The following is a 17775-nucleotide window of genomic DNA, read 5'->3' as shown; positions in this document are numbered from 1 at the left end:
GGTAATCACCTAAAATTAAAGTTTTGAGACGAAAGTGGGAGCTCCTTATAAGTTTATTTATTTTTTGTGGGGTGGGGGGGGGGGGGGCGGGGGCTCATTTACAAGAAGAGAATTTGAGTTTGAATGGTGGGTGGGTAGACTGTCCTTGCCAACTGTGACCCAGCTTCATATGTATTTTGATATGATTTATGTATATAAGATTGCACAACAATCTGATCACTCATTTATCTTGTTGGTGATTTATTCATGTTAACCCTGTGCCCATTTAGGCCTACCCAACTACATAAAGCTGATAGCTTTATGACACAAGTCTCTAAGGGCATAACAATTCAAGTGCCAATCAAACCATACGGCGACTTGCAGTTGACAAGAGAGGCCTAAGATGGAACATAAGCGTAGCGAGACAGTGCTCGGCAAGGCTAGGCGGAGTAACCGAGGTCTGAGCGGGATGCTTGAGCCGCATGAACCTTAAAAGGTGCGCCACCCCAACTACTAAAACGTCACTTCGCTGACAAGGGTCTAGCAGAATAGGGAGAAAGGTGTTAGTAAGCTAGTGCAAGTGGTTGACACATTAACTGCCGATTTGAGAGGCCCAAAGAGGGAGAGGCCAAAATAAAGGGGTAAAGACCTACAATATCGAGGTCAGATGAATTAGAGATAATAGAGTGAATGTATCAGCCGAGCGCTATTTAGCCTTGAAATCAATATATTGAGAGCAACACGGTGGATGTAGCCCAGTTTTGATGGGTGAACCACTTGCATCTTTGTATCCATTTAATTTCAACCCATCTCCTGATCCCATCTACAATCATTTAATTAAGTTTGTTAACTTTACAATTTTGAGCGATATTACCAACACTAAGGGGAGGTGAGTGGGCTAAGCCTCACAATGGGTTTGCTATGTGGTTCAAATTTACAATTGGCGAGAATCGAACCTAAGACCTCTTACATATAAGTGAATAGGAATACCATTAGATCGTAGTACTAAAGGGCTAAAATTCAACAACATTAATCCTCAAAACTTGGATTAGAAATGAAGCCCGCCCTTTCTAAAAGTAAAAGCCACCTTTTCCATCTCAACACGACAACGCCATATTTTCAGTTAACGTGAAAGCAATTCCTCTCCAAACCAATTCCATCTCTTATATTTCTCTATAAATACACACCAAATCTCCCTATCACAAAAACCACAAATTACGACTCAATTCACAAATATCATTTCTATAAACTCCGTCAAAACATACTTTAATTCGAAAAATGGGGGGCTCTACTAGCTCTTCCTCTAAATCCAAGACAACCACAACCAAAAACAAAACCATCAAAGACAAAACATTAACATGCACAGGCAACCTCATCAAGCTCCTCCCAACTGGCACGGTCTTCTTGTTCCAGTTCCTCAACCCTGTCTTGACCAACAACGGCAAATGCACCGCTGTCAACAAATATCTAAGCGCCATTCTCATCGGTGTGTGCGGCTTCTCCTGTTGTTTTTCTTGCTTCACAGACAGTTACACAAGTAGTGATGGACAAACACACTATGGGGTGGTAACAAGCAAGGGGCTTTGGCCCTCGACAAGTTCTAACACTGTGGACTTGTCTGCGTACAAGCTTAGGTTTGGGGACTTTGTGCATGCCTTCCTTTCCTTGATTGTGTTTGCAGTTCTATCACTTTTGGATGCCAACACTGTCAGGTGCTATTATCCAGGGTTTGAGTCCACCGAGAAGATTTTGCTACAGGTGTTGCCTCCGGTTATAGGTGCAATTGCCGGAACTGTTTTCTCTGTGTTCCCTAATAAACGCCATGGAATTGGGTACCCGTCGTCAAGTTCTGATTCTTCACAGGATTCGGAGTCGGCAGCTTCCTAAGCTCTTGAAGTATGACTTGATTCACAAGACTCAAGTGGTAAATATAACTAATAAACGCCATGGAATTGGGTACCCGTCGTCAAGTTCTGATTCGTCACAGGATTAGGAGTCGGCGGCTTCCGAAGCTCTTGAACTATTACTTGATCCACAAGACTGAAGTGGTAAATATAGTAAAAGTGTGCTCACGCAAGTTTATGGTTTTCATATTGTTTGTTTAGTAGTTTGCCTAAGTTTGATTAATCCTTTTTCCTTCTCTCTTTGGAATGAATGTAACAAGTTTTTACCGTGTGCTAAACTTTCAATTTATAAATTAAAACTTGATCTTAATAGGAAAGGAACAATCTTTTATACCCTTGGATAAAATTCGGGCGTAAAAATTAACAACAAAAATGCAAAACTGACTGATAAGATCGACAAGTGAAAAGTAAAACAATTATGTAGAACTTTCTTGCATGAACCAAGGAAACCTTGTAATAGTTTCCATCCTTCGTCATACTAATTGAAACAAAATCAATAAACTGTTCCTTCTATGAAACTGGATCTTATGCACGCTGCCGATGATACATAAAACTCATAAACTGTTCCTTCTATTTCGTTTACAACAGTTGAGGTGTGTACTACCAATCTAAACGATTTTCAGCGTATATGATGTCAAAGATATTATATTCTTACATCAGCAAACAATCCATCTAAAAGGTTAGAAGATGAATTTTCATTTCCACTCTCATCAAAGAAACCATTATCAGCAAATTCTTTTCTGCATTTTCGCTCTTCAATGACGGAATCTGCTGTTTCTGCACAAAAAACTTCGTCTTGTCTGCTTTAACGGTTTCTCTGCCACAATAAACTTGTTCCCTTCACGAGTCCTCTCAGGGAAGCCAGCCCAAACTGAAGATAAACGTGGGTGGGAAATTTCATAAGCTGTGCACAAGAAGAATCATAAAAGTAGTGTAAAATTATACCTACATGTGGTTGGCATAGTTCAAAAGGAAAGATTTTCTTATTCTGATCGGTGTTGGTTAGCAAACGTAAACTAGTTTACTTTCTATTAAACAGTGAAATAATCAAGTTAGAAAGAAAGGTATGATTATCTTGTGCACTACAAACTCTAAGACTGGTAAGTTGAGTCAATGTTCAAACAATTTTGGTCCCTAAGAAAAGTTATCTTATAGTCTCATCTTGTTTTAATTTTTTTGCTTAGCTAGGTCTTAAAACTAAAGGTCTACCTAGATGTTGAAATTACACCTACATGTGGTTAGCATAATTCAAAAAGGAAAGATTTTCTTATTCTGATCGAGTGTCGGTTATCAAACGTAAACTCACTTTCTATTCAACAGTGAAATAATCAAGCGAGAAAGAAAGGAAGGATTAATTACGGATGGGTTCAAAAAACCGAAAAAAACTGAAAACCAAACCGAACCGAGGTCGAAAAAAACCGAATCGAATTTGGCTGGTTCGGTTTCGATTTTTGAGGTTTGGAAACCGAACCGGACTGAACCGAACCGAAAAAAAAAATCATATATAAATACTAAAAAATACATGTTGTCATCAGGGTTTGAACCCTTTCCCTGCGGGTTAGGGTTGGTTGTTGCAAGCCAACTTGACTGTAGGCTGTGTGTTGTTATAATTGTACCAGTAATTTATTTATAGGTTTCTTATGTTTAATGCTTTATAAAATTTCTTGACTTTACAAACCCTAGCCATCTCACTCCCATTTCATTTCAGATCTCAAACACCTCTCTGTTCCGTCCACTGCTTCCTCTTTGCCTTTGCTTCCTCTCTCTCTCTCTCTCTCTCTCTCTCTCTCTCCCTTTCCTCTCTTCCTCCAAATCACTCTCTCTCCAGTCTTCTCTTGTCCTCCTCGCGGATTCCTTTTTCCAAACCATGATTTTCCCTCGCCCTTTTCGAGATCCGACGAAAAGAGGAATTGAAAGAGCTTGCGACGATCATGGCGATATCGCTGCAACAAAGGTTGTGGTTTTATTTATTTGTCAGTTCATAGGTTTTTAATTGTATGGTTACCCATTTGAAATTTATGTAATTTAAGGTAAAAAAGTTTGTATTTTTCTCTGAATATGTTTTGGAATTTTCTAAATCTATTGTGGACTTGACTATGAATTTGAATGTGGGCACTGGGCATGCGCTATTGAAGTCCGATTATGGTATTTAGAAGAACCCAATTGCTTTTTTTTTCGATTTGCATCGATTAGTTAATTTGTTGAGTTATTTCATGATTTTGTAAATTTTAAAGTTTTTGAATTTTGAATCCTGGCGATGTACATTTCCTTGAAGAATATACGTTTATGTATTTGCTTAACTTTTGAAAATTTGAATTCGTTCTGCTTGATCACAAGTAGTTGAATTACTTGAATATATTTAGGGTTTTGAAGCTCTCAATTCTCTGATATATGAGAACTGGGAGGTTGATAGGTAGGTTCCTTCCATTTACATCATTTAAAAATAAAAATAAAAAACCGAAAAAAACCAAAACCGAAAAAAATGAACCGAACCGAAATTTCGGTTTGGTTTCGGTTTTGGCAAAAAACCGAACCGTTTTGAACCGAACTTAGCCCTAGGATTAATGTGGGGTCCTTTCCGACCTCAAGGGGCCTAAAGAAACACCAGCCGGAAGCAGCACAGGCCCAAAGGAAGGCCAGGCCTAATGAGGCTGGTAAGACAATCCGAAGCACTATGGGAGTCAACACACGACAGTCTAGATTACATATCAACAACTAGGCTGAGCGCTTCCCTATAAAAGTATTTTCCGACTGCCAAGATGCAAGTTGGTGTTCTGACAATTCTTTCATATGAGGTCCCAAGAACAGGATTTGGATGCTAAGGATTGTCTGCCCTCCCACTTTTGGTGGCCTCCTGTTTGTGTGGTCACGGTTAAGTGACGCCAACATTTTATATTACTATTCATTTTTGTCTTATTATCTTTATAAAAAAAATAATATAAAATGTTGACATGGTTTAACCGTGACCACACAAAACAGGAGGGCACGAGAGGGCATTGGAAGTGGGAAGGCAGACAATCCTTGTCCCGCCGGATTCCCTCCCTAGGGATCTTAGGGATGAACGAATACGGACCGTTGATAAAAAATCGTGCAGTCCCAATTAAATGATTTTTATATTTTTAAAAGTAAAGCACCATCATTTTGCGTAAAAAATATAAAAATGAAAAAATTGTGGCCGCACGATTTTTGATCAATGGTCTGTGTTCGTTGATCCCTAGGATTCCCAGGGAGAGGATTCGGCGAGGATCCAAATCCCCAAGAACATAGGGGCAAGCCTGCTCAGACATCACCTCTAGGTCACGTGGCAGCCATCCGAGGGAATAGGAACCTATGAAAGCATAAAAAGCCTGACATATAGGGCGCTCATGTGTGGGCTTCCACCACCTCCAGAGCGGTGCTTGGCTTATGTTGTCCCAAGAAAGCATGGAAGTAGACATGTACAAATGTCACTTCGTCACCATGTGGCGGCCAAAGGGTAGATGAACAACTAGCAAGTCAAATCTATGTAATCAACGCATTAAATGCAAAGGAAAAAATAGGTTTGAGCAGGGGAACTGAGGGCTCATTAAGGGCCTATATAAGGAGGACATAATACTGTATATTCTGATATGATTTTGTTGACAATGCAATATTCTAATTTACAGAGAAGAGAATTAGAGTTTGAATAGAAATAGATTGGAAGACTGTCATGACCAATTGAACTGGCTCCATATGTATCTTGATACGATTTATGTATATAAGATGCACAACAGTCTCGTCACTATTTTTCCTTGTTTATGTTCCTTTATTCAATATTCTTTAAGGATATGTATCCTTAATGTTGGGAGTACAGAAATCTAACAACATTAATTTTCAAAACTTGGATTAGAAATGAAGCCCACCCCTTCTAAAAATAAAAGGTAGTGCTATTCACACATTTCTTTTTACTTGTCATACACTTTTGTTAATTTTTGTCCATTGATCTTCTTCATTTCATTCAATCTGATGACCAAAAAGTGAAAATATGTGTGAGAAGTAAAAATAGGTCTATGGACACCATCCAAATAGAAGCCACCTTTCCATCTGAACACGACAATGCCATGTTTTCTGTCAACGTGAAAGCAATTCTACTCCAAATCAATTCCCTCTGTTATATCTCTCTATAAATACACACCAAATCTCTCTCACAAAAACCACAATTTACAACACGTCACAAATAACATTTCTATAAACTCCGTAAAAAAAAACACTTTAATTCGGAAAAAATGGGGGTTTCAACTAGCTCTTCCTCTAAATCCAAGACAACCACCACCAAAAACAAAAGCGTTCGAGACAGAACATTAACATACGGAGGCAACCTCATGAAGCTCCTCCCAATCGGCACAGTCTTCTTGTTCCAGTTCCTCAACCCTGTCTTGACCAACAACGGCAACTGCACCGCTGTCAACAAATAACTAAGCGCCATTCTCATCACTGTTTCCAGCTTTTCCTGCTGCTTTGCTTCCTTCACAGACAAGGCAGTGATGGACAAACACACTATGGGGTAGCAAGGGGCTTTGTCCCTCAACAAGTTCGAACTCTGTGGACTTGTCTGCTTACAAGCTTAGGTTTGGGGACTTTGTGCATGCCTTCTTTTCCTTGATTGTGTTTGCAGTTGTGTCACTTTTGGACGCCAACACTGTCAGGTGCTATTATCCAGGGTTTGAGTCCACTGAGAAGGTTTTGCTACAGGTGTTGCCTCCGGTTATTGGTACAATAGCCGGAACTGTTTTCCTTGTGTTCCCTAATAAACGCCATGGAATTGGGTACCCGTCCTCAAGTTCTGATTCTTCACAGGATTCGGAGTCGGTGGCTTCTTAAGCTCTTGAACTATGACTTGATTCACAAGACTCAAAGTGGTAAATATAGCTATTATTTAACGCCATGGAATCGGGTACCGGTCGTCAAGTTCTGATTCTTCACAGCATTCAGAGTCGGCAGCTTCCTAAGCTCTTGAACTATGACTTGATCACATGACCCAAAGTGGTAAATATAGCTAATAAACGCCATGGAATTGGGTACCCGTCGTCGAGTTCTGATTCTTCACAGGATTCGGAGCCGGCGGCTTCCTAAGCTCTTGAACCATGATTTGATCCACAAGACTCAAGTGGTAAATATAGCAAAAGTGTGCGCTCACGCAAGTTTGTGGTTTGCATATTGTTTGTTTAGTAGTTTGCCTAAGTTTGATTAATTCTTTTTCCTTCTCTCTTTGGAATGAATGTAACAAGTTCATACTGTGTTCTAAACTTTCAATTTATAATTTATAACTTGATCTTAATAGGAAAGGAACTATCTTTTATACCGTTTGATAAAATTCGGGCGTTAAAATTAACGACAAAAATGCAAAACTGACTAATAAGATCAACAAGCGAAAAGTAAAACAATTATGTAGAATTTTCTTGCACGAAGAACAATCCAAGGAAACCTTGTAATAGTTTCCGTATGTCGTCATACTAATTGAAACAAAATCAATGCCACTAACAATACAATCTATGAAACTGTATCTTATGCACGCTGCCGACGATACATAAAACTCACAAACTGTTCCTTCTTTTTTCGTTTACAACAGTTGAGGTGTGTACTACCCATCTAAATGATTTTCAGCTTATATGATGTCAAAGATATTATATTCTTACATCAGCAAACAATCCATCTAAAAGGTTAGAAGATGAATTGTCATTTCCACTCTCATCAAAGAAACCATTAGCAGCAAATTCTTTTCTGCATTTTCGCTCTTCAATGACGGAATCTGCTGTTTCTGCACAAAAACTTTGTCTTGTCTGCATTACCGGTTTCTCTGCCACAATAAACTTGTTCCCTTCACGAGTCCTCTCAGGGAAGCCAGCCCAAACTGAAGATAACCGTGGATGGGAAATTTCATAAGTTGAACATAAGAAGAATCATAAAAGTAGTGTAAAATTATACCTACATGTGCTTGGCATGGTTCAAGGGAAGGATTTTCTTATTATGATCGGGTGTCTGTTATGAAATGTAAACTCACTTTCTATTAAACAGTGAAATAATCAAGTTAGAAAGAAAGGAATGATTATCTTGTGCAATACTAACTCTAAGCTGGTACAGTAGTTCCAGTCAAAGTTCAAACAATTTTGGTCAGTAAGAAAAAAGTTAATCTGATCGACTGATCTTGTTCTAATTTTCTGCTTAGCTAGGTCTTAAAACTAAAGGCCTACCTTAACCCACCTCTCCAAGAATTTGACTAGTGGGCGCCAAGTGACAGAATAAGACCCCAAGAATTTATATTGGGAGATGTAGAAAACTCGCTATCGTAAAGGTCGATAAATGGTAGGATGGGCAGACAAACGATTTGCATATAATATTTAAGATGAATTCTAGAGAAGGATAAATGAGGTTTGGTGATTGAACATAATGACATGGGAACTTAGAAAATGATATTCGGGCACCAAGTAGATTCCAAGACAATAATCAAAACAATTCATATCATCCTAGTGACGGTAACTTTTCTTGCTTATGCAGTGAAACATCACATAAAAGCGCATGAACCACAAGGCCGTAACAGAAGGGAAGAAAAACAAAACGCGGGAGTACAGGCTATGTTTTTATAGTACCTCCAAACTGATGCAGCACGATAGAAGCTGCTACGGTCACATTCAAGGAAGCAGTACCACCTCCATACTGCGGAATATACACAAAGAAGTCACATATCTCCAATTCTTTAGCAGAAAGGCCCGTTCCCTACAAACAACACAAAGAAATATATAAAGGGATATTCACCTAATCCTAATGTAGCTAATTTACAAGTGCTTAACCGATTGCAGAGTAAAGTTCAACTCAAAACTGAAATACAGAGAACCAGATTGTTGAATTGCAGTGGAAAAAACTTCTCAAACTATCAAATTATATCGAAAAAATCCCAACAAGCAATTACCCAAGAACCCATGATCAAAAGTACAATACTTTACAAGCATAAATGCCAACAATAAAGTTACTGATCCAAATTTCCAATTGAGTAAATAGTTACAGAGCAAATAACCCATATGGGTTATTGTAAAAAAATAATAATTACCTCATTGCCAAGAAGAAAAGCAGTGCTCTTGGTGAAAGGGTGATGATTTACAGGCAGAGCATTATCAGTGATCTTAACGCCGCAAATATCACAATCTCTCTCCTAAAACCCACACACAAAATCGAAGATTAATACCAAAATCAAAGAAATGAAGAGAGAGAGAGGGAGAAGGTGAGAGAGGAGACCTTGAGGTAGAGGCGAGCGTCTTGGAGGGAGTGGAAGTGGCGAAAGCGAAGGTGAGAGGTGGAGCCATGGCTGCCGAAGGCGTTGAATTCTCTGCGGCCGATCAGAATTAGTTCTGAGACGCCGAAGGCGGTGGCGCTTCGGGCGAGCGTGCCCACGTTGTGCCTCTTAGCTATGTTGTGCACCACCACGTAGCACTCTACCTCCATTTTTCCCCTTTCGCTGATTTCAGCTCAGGAGGCTCAGTCGCCGCCAAGTCCAACCGTAAAAAAGTTGCACAACCAACGTAACAAACTAACGACCTAGTATTAGATTTGAAATAACTTCAAAAATCTTATCCTGCACTTCTCATAAATATATTTTATTTTCTAATTATAAAAAATTTAGCGTAATAAATAATTTTTCTGAAATACTAATAACAATTCTCTAGATTTTTGTTTATTAATATTTAATTGTGTTTAAACCCTAATTTTTTTTCAAGGAAATTTTGATTTTGATTGTTTGAAAATCATAACTTAGACTGTTGTTTACAATTTTTTTAAATAATAATTTAGATTATTTTTGTTTTTTGATAGAGTAGAATTTAGATTGTTGTTCACTTGCTTAATTGTTTGCGAATTTTTATTTTCTCTTATTTGATGCTAAGGTATTGAAATTGTATCAATTTGTGCACTTTGTCTGATTGGTTTAGAACATGGTGAGCCTGAGGCTGTTATACAAGGTAACGTGTAAGCTATATTTGCACCACATTGGCCAAAAAGCTCATCAATTTAATGGATTAGACATCATCCAAAGAGACAAAAGGCGTGAGTTCATACAATTTCACAATGACGGGAGGGTAGTAAGCTATTTTAAGCTTAAGACGTGGGTGTGGGCTTAGGAAACTTCAATGTACGATCAGTTGCTTGGATGATTTTGAGTACTGGCACTGCAGATGAATTACAAGAGCCGAATTTTCTCATCTTCGAAATGGCCGCAGAAAAAAATGGTTATGGAGGAATTGCAGATTCTTCGAAAGAAATTGGATGGGAAAGTAAGATCTCCGGTAACAACTCGTAGCACCAAGGTTACCTCGGTTACGGATATAGATTTACCGTACGTGCTGCAAGGTCTACGAGAGGAAGAGTGTTGGACATTGTTCAAGAAAATGGCATTTAGACGAGGGAGGAGGAGAACCCGATGTGGTGCCAATTGGAAGAAGAATTGCAAACCAGTGCCAAGGCGTTCCTCTTGCAATAAGGACTCTGGGAAGCTTGATGAGATGCAAAACTAGCGAAAGTGAATGGTTGGCGATTCAAAATAATGAAATTTGGGAGTTTCCGAAGGAGGAGAATGACATTTTAGCAATACTGAAGCTAAAGCCATGCCAATTTATTCGAAACAATGGTTCTCCTACCGTGCCTTGTTCCCCAGGGGATGTGAAGTCGAGAAAAAATTGTTGATCCAGCTGGCAAACTTCTTCTTGGGTAATGCAGGAAGATTAACACAACAAACTCAAAGAGTTTGTATCTGAACTAAGTGTGACTTGGTCTAACAGGAAGGCCTCCGATCCCATCAGAATTTGAAGGTGCTGAACATAGTTGGGTCTTGGGCGTTAAATTCCCCGACTGGTTGATGACCAACACTGCAATGTCTCTGCCAAGTCTAGTTGAAATCACCATTGAGGTTTGGAGAAGAAGTCAACATCTTCCGCCATTTGATCAACTACCTTAAGTTTCTCAAACTATACTCCTTTAAGTTGCGTTGAGCACACCAACAACGGCACCAAATGTTCTTCCACTTCTAGTTTCATTGATGGGAAAAGAGAAGCATTGTTTTTTCCCTTCTTGAAAGAGCTTGTACTTTATGACTTGCCACTCTTGAGCAGCAGGCACTGATAGTAAAAAACGACGACAATGGAACAAGAAGTAAGGCGAATCAGCAGTTGCTATCATTTCCTTCCCACACCGAATTAACAATAATGGACACCCTCAGTTTGCTGTCCATGCCAATGCTTCCACAAGTTGAAGAACTGATTATGATCAATATCACTGACAAGCTCCTCAAGTCAATGGTGAAAGTAGCAAAAGCCGCTTCTGAAAGTTCAACAGCTTCTTCCTCCTCCTCCTCCTCCCTTGCTAGGTTGAAGTATCTGAGAATCAAATCCTGCAATGATCTTGCGTCTTTGCCTGATAACAGGATGTGTAGCCTCACTTCTCTTGAGCTCCTGGAGATTGTAGCTTGTGAAAATTTGAAATCTCTACCTAAAGAAATGTGTTGCAAGTTCACTAGGCCAGAAATTTAGAAATGCAGAACTCTGCATCATCTAGTGACAAAGTGATAAAGGCATCAGCTCAGGAGATTTTGGGGGGGGGGGGGGGGGCAGTGGGGGGTTGCGGTTTATACAACATTGTTTTTTGAATACTTCGTGGAGTGATCATCGTATATACTTTATACATATTATACTTGTAGTAGTTTACTAAATATACATAGAAATATGTAATTGTTTGAAGGATCCGATGTTATATATATATCATGTGATCAGCACAAAGAGAGGTATGCAATGCAACTTGTACCAAAAGCCACAAGCTGTAGTAATATTACAATGATTTATTTCAAAGATCGAAGCTGAAGAATTACACACATTGCCTACTTTATTTTCACCAGTTCTTGAAAAATAACATGAAAAAAAACTACATAATTCCCCTTTATTTGGATTCTAATGTTAAAGGACTTGAACGGAAAACTGGTAAACTGTATTTATTTACAAGCGCAGAGTCCTCGGTTATGAAATCTTTCTTAGAGAGCTACTTGAGCTGCTGCTAGCCTAGCAATAGGTACCCTGTCAAAGAATTTGTATCAGAGATTTGATCTGGTTATAGAAGTAGTCTATTAAACTTAACTAGATAGATGAAAGAAAAAGAAGACCTGAATGGAGAACACGAAACATAGTCTAGTCCGGCCTCTGCGAAAAATGCAACAGAAGAAGGGTCTCCACCATGCTCTCCACATACTCCAACCTGTTTATTCATAATCACCGTCCAATAGTATCACCATCACAAGAAGAATGGAGCAACATAATATGTTGAATCATCGACATCTAGTCTGTGAAAGAATGCTTAATATCGTTTCATTGCTGGTTACCTTTAAGCTAGGCCTAGCTGCGCGACCCTTTTCCGTGGCCATCTTAATGAGCTGCCCGACACCTCTTTGATCAAGTACCTATAGTCAAGAAATTGGTTTGAATTATTTTTCGCTCCCTTATAAGAGGATTCTGGAAAACCTAGCTATCCTATCTGCAATGAAGCCTGCATGGACTTGCATAATATGTGACTAACCTGGAAGGGATCGTTTTGAAGAAGGCCTTTGGAGAGGTAAATAGGTAGAAACTTGCCCACATCATCTCTACTGTACCCAAATGTCATTTGTGTGAGATCATTGGTCCCGAAGGAGAAGAACTCAGCTTCCTTCGCAATCTACCATCGTAGATCAAAGAAAAATATGATACTATTCAGCAGAAAATGAATAATTTTTAATCTACATTGAAATAACAATGTCAGCCTATCAATTTAGTCTTACCTCATCTGCAACCAGAGCAGCTCTAGGGATCTCGATCATAGTTCCAACTTTATAGGCCACGGTGGTACCCATCTCAGAGAACACTTTCACTGCGACACTGCGAATGAGACTCACTTGATGTCCCAGTTCCTGAAAGGCAAAAATTTGATTCATAATGAAATCTCCATCATTTTGCATTTCTCACAAATCGTACAAATGGATTATGAATCCAGCATGTTTTACCAAAAATAAATAAAAATAAATTATGAATCCAATATTGTAAATAAATAACGAAATTGAGGAACAAGAATGCAGGATCATGCCTGAGGTATTCCGACAAGGGGAACCATTATCTCGGGGAAAACTTTGACACCTTGGTTGCTCATTGTGACAGCAGCTTGAAAGATTGCACGCGCCTGCATTTCCGTGAGCTCTGGGTATGATATCCCTAACCTGTTGACACATTACAAGTTATTCATTTGAAGTTTATCAACTAATTTATGCATAGAAGCATTCACGCAGTGAAAACATGTGACACTGAAATATGAAACTTTTGTCATAGTTCCAAATAACATGGATCCAAATTCATAGGTAACTAGTTTTATGATGCATGTGAAGTTTCTAAAGTGAATGAAGTTCATCAGTTAAAGAACGCTTTCCGCAACAATTAAAATTCGAGTAAATCTTTAGATTGGAGAGCCCATGTTAAGAATGAAGAGCCAACAAACCTGCAGCCGCGGAAACCAAGCATGGGGTTTACTTCTGATAATTTCTCAACTCTCGAGAAAACTTCATCCTCGGTCATGCCAGTCTGTGTAGTTAGTTGGCCGACAATCTGTTCCAAGTTACCTTCTGGAAGAAATTCATGAAGTGGAGGGTCTAACAGGCGGATTGTTACCGGAAGACCTGAAATTTCATAAATCATGTGATAAATAAGCTACTAAAACTACAAGTTAAAGCAAAATATTGCCAAATCTTAAATCAGATTTGCGAAAAATACCATCCATTGCACGGAAAATTCCTTCAAAGTCGGATCTCTGATACGGCAGTAAGAGGTCCAATGCTGCCTTCCTCTGTTCAAGTGTAGCCGCCATGATCATTTTTCTTACCGCCTTTATTCTATCATCCGAAGCAAAGAACTGAAACATAAAAAAACATGACAAATATCAAAAGAGATCTACAACCTGACATTATTTGTTAACCAGCCATACAATGTAGCAACTACAAATAATTACCATGTGTTCTGTCCTGCAAAGTCCAATCCCTTGTGCACCGTTATTTCTTGCTGTTATCGCATCTTCAGGTGTGTCAGCATTTGCCATCACCTGTTGCAACATTACCATGAACATTGTTAGAGAAACCGGTACTCGTACCAGTGAAGAGGAAAAACGGAAGAAAATAGGTCACCTTGAGACGCCTGACTTTATCAGCCCAAGACATAAAGGTTTCCAAATCGCCACTCAAAGCTGGAGGAGCAAGTGGCTGTTTTCCCAATATGACTTCACCAGTGGATCCATTGAGTGAAAGCCATTCTCCTTCATTGACCACCGTTTTCCCGACCAAAACCAGCTGTAGAATCAATGAACAATGCCATGTCTTGATACTTCACAGAAAGAGAAAAAAATTGTTTACAAAGGAAATTGTTATAACCACCTTCTCACTATCATTTACTCGGATGTCAGCGCAGCCAGAAACACAACATTTACCCCACCCACGGGCTACAACAGCTGCATGAGATGTCATTCCGCCTCTAGCTGTCAAGATTCCGGCAGCAGCATGCATACCCCCAACATCTTCGGGGCTAGTTTCTGTCCTTACCTATAATTATGCACAACAACAATTCTCAATGATGAACCAGGGCCATGGCTCAACATCTTCCGGAAGAAAAAGATGAACATTTAGCTTACCAGGATGACTTTCTTTCCTTGTGCATGCCATGATTCAGCATCTTCTGCAGTGAACACGACTTGGCCTACTGCTGCTCCTGGAGATGCAGGTAACCCAGTGGCGATCACTTTGTCTTTGTAAGCGGTTGGATTTTCAAACTAATCAGAAAAAAATTATACACGAGGAAGTCATATATCCATGGGTACATTATACAAATCGGCTTATGATTTGTGAACTTAGAAATCAGTATAAATACCTGTGGGTGAAGAAGTTGGTCAAGGTGCTGTGGTTCCACCATCTTGATTGCAGTGTGCTTATCAACAAGCCCTTCGTTAGCCATGTCTACAGCTATCTTAATCGCTCCTTTACCAGTACGCTTTCCAACGCGGCATTGCAACATCCACAACCTATTTTCTTGGACTGTGAACTCAATGTCCTGCAAATGTTGCCCATGCTTAAATAAAACCATATGTTCCGATAAACTAAAAGATGTGAATGTAATACTGATAGGAGTGTCATATGTGGAAATGATAACTCTTACCATCATATCTTTGTAATGTTTTTCCAGAATTTCACAATTCTCCACAAGCTCCTTGTAAGCTTCGGGCATGCAATTTTTCATAGCATCCACGTCTTCTGGTGTCCTGATCCCGGCAACTACATCTTCACCCTATGCAATTCCAATTTTTGAGCTACTCGTATAACCCTAACAAAAAACAGTCTATACTACTGTCGACTTGGAAGGAGAAGTTCGATATATAGAGTGGTATCAAAAACCTGAGCATTGACTAGGAACTCGCCATAAAGCTTCCTTTCACCGGTGCTTGGATTCCTAGTGAACAGAACACCAGTCCCTGAAGTATTTCCCATGTTCCCGAAAACCATGCATTGAATGTTAACCGCAGTTCCCTTCAAACCAGTTATCTGATTGATGCTCCGGTATTTAATGGCCCTTTGGCTGTCCCAAGAATCAAAAACTGCTTTAACAGCCAAGAGAAGCTGTTGTTTTGGATCTGCAGATATGCATGGGGACAAGGACATGTAAACATACAGAGTTGCTCTACGAAAAAGTGGGAAATATGAAGTTGTCAGCGGTTTAATTTGTACCTGAAGGGAACTTTTCACCCGTTTTTTCGAGATAAACATTTTTGTATTGTTCTACCAGCTCTTTAAGATCAGAAGCTGTTAGCTTTGTATCAAGCTTAACTCCTTTTTTACCTTTTAGTTTTTCCAATTTCTCCTCAAATGATGAGTGTGGAATTCCCATAACCTTCAAAAGTAAAATGGGTGAATTTAGAATACATCTTGAGAAAAACATCATATATTTTCACATATGAACATTGCGAAATGCATCAATAAAACCGCTTACAACATCTCCAAACATGTCTAGGAAACGTCTGTACGAGTCATAAGCAAAGCGCTCTCCGCTTTTTGCGGCCAAACCAGCAACCACCTTGTCATTGAGTCCAAGGTTGAGGACAGTGTCCATCATACCAGGCATGGAAACCTAGGTACATAGCGCGAAAATCAGTTTGTACACGACATAAACTAATTATTGTTAAACAGACCGTAGTCCATTGTGCCATTGCTAAAATAACTACAGAAGCCATAAAGGCTGTAATTAGAAGAAAAAACTCTTACCGCGGCACCAGAGCGTACAGAGACAAGAAGAGGCTTGGAAGAATCACCAAGAATAGCACCAATGTCCTTTTCCACACTCTCCAAGCCCTCTAATATCTCCTCCCACAAACCTTGTGGTAAGTCTTTGCCATTGAGCTGATAATCTTGGCATGCTTCTGCTGATATAGTAAGTCCAGGTGGGACGGATAGCCCAATGCTAGCCATTTCTGCCAGGTTTGCACCTTTTCCTCCCAACTACAATGCATCAGCATGATGAATACAGAATTCAGTTACGTAGCATAGACATTTGTTTGACTGAGATAAAAGTAAAACTCCTCTTGCAAATCGGGGCGTACAAAATGCTAGCATTTCCATTTCTCGTACTGATATCATGTCTAAAGTAAAGTAAACCTTACCAGTGACTTCATTCCCTTGTTGCCTTCACTCTTTCCTTTTCCGAAAGTAAATACTCGCTGTGGAAACAAAAGAGAAGCCTTTTAGGAACTACTGAGGCACCTTGAACAAAATGCTTGTACATAGTTCAAAACTAATCAAAATGATCATGATAATTAGTAATAGAACCGCTCAATATAAGCTCTATTTACATTTTTTTTTTCAGGTTTCCGATGTCAGACTTTATAATCGTCGACATATATGTCACCAATTATCACTCTAATACCAAGTTAAAACTAAAGAATCCGACTCAAAACTATTTATGAACGGATGGAGAGGCCCGAGATGTCCCAAGGATTAGAATAATCTGAGGCGGGATTTTTATATTTTCAACAGAAGGATACAATATAAGTACCTTTTTGATTGCTGGTGCACCTTGATCAGCAACTGGGGACAGAACGGAGTTTGATTGACTTTGTGCTGGCTCATACTTCTTCAGGTTTGGGTTCGTGGTCCCGTTTACTTTCACAGTGGAAGGCATTTTTCCAATCTCTCCCTGCTTGAAAAACCGAAGTAAATATTACCAATGTATACTAATCATACAACAATGTTTAATTGATGAGTACTAGTCAACTTCTAAGCAATATAAAATAGTTTTAATTGAAATCATACTAATTGGATTGAAAATGGAATTGTTATAACCACTGCAACACAGTCATCATGCACTCATGCGGCCTTGATACTTGTCATTAGGGAGAAATGCATGATGGATTATTTTGGAGGGCCGATCAGCTTCCGCACAGAGAATTGTTTTGAAATCTTAATAGAATCATGATGATGGATTAAAAAAAAGAGAATTGTTATAAACACTGCAAATTATTTGTCTTGCACTCCTCCACCCTGGTAAAATTCATTATGGACGAGTGCATGATTGACTGTTTTGGAGTGCCGATAACATCTTTGAAAAAGAATTTGTTTTGTATCAAAAGAGTGAAACAGAATCCAGTTTCATTCGAATGAATATGCACATATACGTACTTGATGAAGATCGGATCAGGAGAAGAGTGGAGAACTTCCTGCAGAAGTTGTAAAGAGAACCTGAGCTACAACTCCTGCTTTGCTTGCGACTGTAATAGGGTGTGAGGAATTATAGCGTTAACTCCTTTTAAAGCCACAACCACGAGGCGTAGGCGATGACATGTAAGAAAT

General features: G+C 39.2%; 3 protein-coding genes and 1 pseudogene across 4 annotated transcripts; 2 read left to right on the top strand and 2 right to left on the bottom strand.

Moving 5' to 3' along the window:
* The first annotated feature begins 1193 nt into the window (after nt 1-1193).
* LOC137735925 (protein DMP2-like) lies at nt 1194-2200 on the top strand. The gene has a single exon (XM_068475278.2). It carries the CDS (start codon nt 1258-1260, stop codon nt 1864-1866), a length of 609 nt encoding a protein of 202 aa, XP_068331379.2. The 5' UTR covers nt 1194-1257; the 3' UTR covers nt 1867-2200.
* A 3927-nt stretch (nt 2201-6127) lies between these two features.
* LOC137736676 (protein DMP2 pseudogene) lies at nt 6128-6770 on the top strand (annotated as a pseudogene).
* Nucleotides 6771-7275: 505 nt separating this feature from the next.
* On the bottom strand, nt 7276-9446 carry LOC137738048 (uncharacterized). Of its 2 annotated transcripts, none has more exons than XM_088682341.1 (4): nt 9132-9446; nt 8947-9048; nt 8489-8555; nt 7276-7752 (listed from the first exon to the last, which is right to left on the bottom strand). In XM_088682341.1, exons 1-4 carry the CDS (start codon nt 9336-9338, stop codon nt 7526-7528), a joined length of 603 nt encoding a protein of 200 aa, XP_088538467.1. In that variant the 5' UTR covers nt 9339-9446; the 3' UTR covers nt 7276-7525. The 2 variants fall into 2 exon arrangements, with proteins under 2 accessions (XP_088538467.1, XP_068333753.2); XM_068477652.2 differs by having other exon boundaries at nt 8489-8615; nt 9132-9441.
* A 2165-nt stretch (nt 9447-11611) lies between these two features.
* Nucleotides 11612-17718, bottom strand: LOC137737946 (pyruvate, phosphate dikinase, chloroplastic-like). Its single transcript, XM_068477534.2, has 21 exons — nt 17605-17718; nt 16982-17122; nt 16590-16646; nt 16195-16428; nt 15923-16060; nt 15661-15823; nt 15331-15566; nt 15095-15223; nt 14810-14989; nt 14574-14711; nt 14320-14484; nt 14074-14235; nt 13902-13991; nt 13667-13805; nt 13395-13572; nt 12990-13119; nt 12688-12816; nt 12447-12584; nt 12253-12330; nt 12037-12128; nt 11612-11950 (listed from the first exon to the last, which is right to left on the bottom strand). Exons 2-21 carry the CDS (start codon nt 17105-17107, stop codon nt 11908-11910), a joined length of 2745 nt encoding a protein of 914 aa, XP_068333635.2. The 5' UTR covers nt 17108-17122; nt 17605-17718; the 3' UTR covers nt 11612-11907.
* Nucleotides 17719-17775: the final 57 nt, after the last annotated feature.

Source organism: Pyrus communis, chromosome 13 (genome assembly GCF_041283825.1).
Source record: "Pyrus communis isolate YQ-2024b chromosome 13, ASM4128382v1, whole genome shotgun sequence".
NCBI classification, from domain to species: Eukaryota; Viridiplantae; Streptophyta; class Magnoliopsida; order Rosales; family Rosaceae; genus Pyrus; species Pyrus communis.
Note: the sequence above shows the minus strand (reverse complement) of the source record. Positions and strands in the feature narration are given on the sequence as shown.

Coding starts and splice junctions, on each gene's coding strand:
- LOC137735925 (XM_068475278.2), top strand. CDS start 1,258: ATGGGGGGCTCTACTAGCTCTTCCTCTAAATCCAAGACAACCACAACC.
- LOC137738048 (XM_068477652.2), bottom strand. CDS start 9,338: ATGGAGGTAGAGTGCTACGTGGTGGTGCACAACATAGCTAAGAGGCAC. Junction 9,049..9,131: donor ACGCTCGCCTCTACCTCAAG/GTCTCCTCTCTC, acceptor TGTGGGTTTTAG/GAGAGAGATTGTGATATTTG. Junction 7,753..8,488: donor CGTGCTGCATCAGTTTGGAG/GTACTATAAAAA, acceptor GGTTATCTTCAG/TTTGGGCTGGCTTCCCTGAG.
- LOC137737946 (XM_068477534.2), bottom strand. CDS start 17,107: ATGCCTTCCACTGTGAAAGTAAACGGGACCACGAACCCAAACCTGAAG. Junction 13,120..13,394: donor CTTGGTTTCCGCGGCTGCAG/GTTTGTTGGCTC, acceptor ATGTGTCAACAG/GTTAGGGATATCATACCCAG. Junction 12,585..12,687: donor CTGCTCTGGTTGCAGATGAG/GTAAGACTAAAT, acceptor CTACGATGGTAG/ATTGCGAAGGAAGCTGAGTT.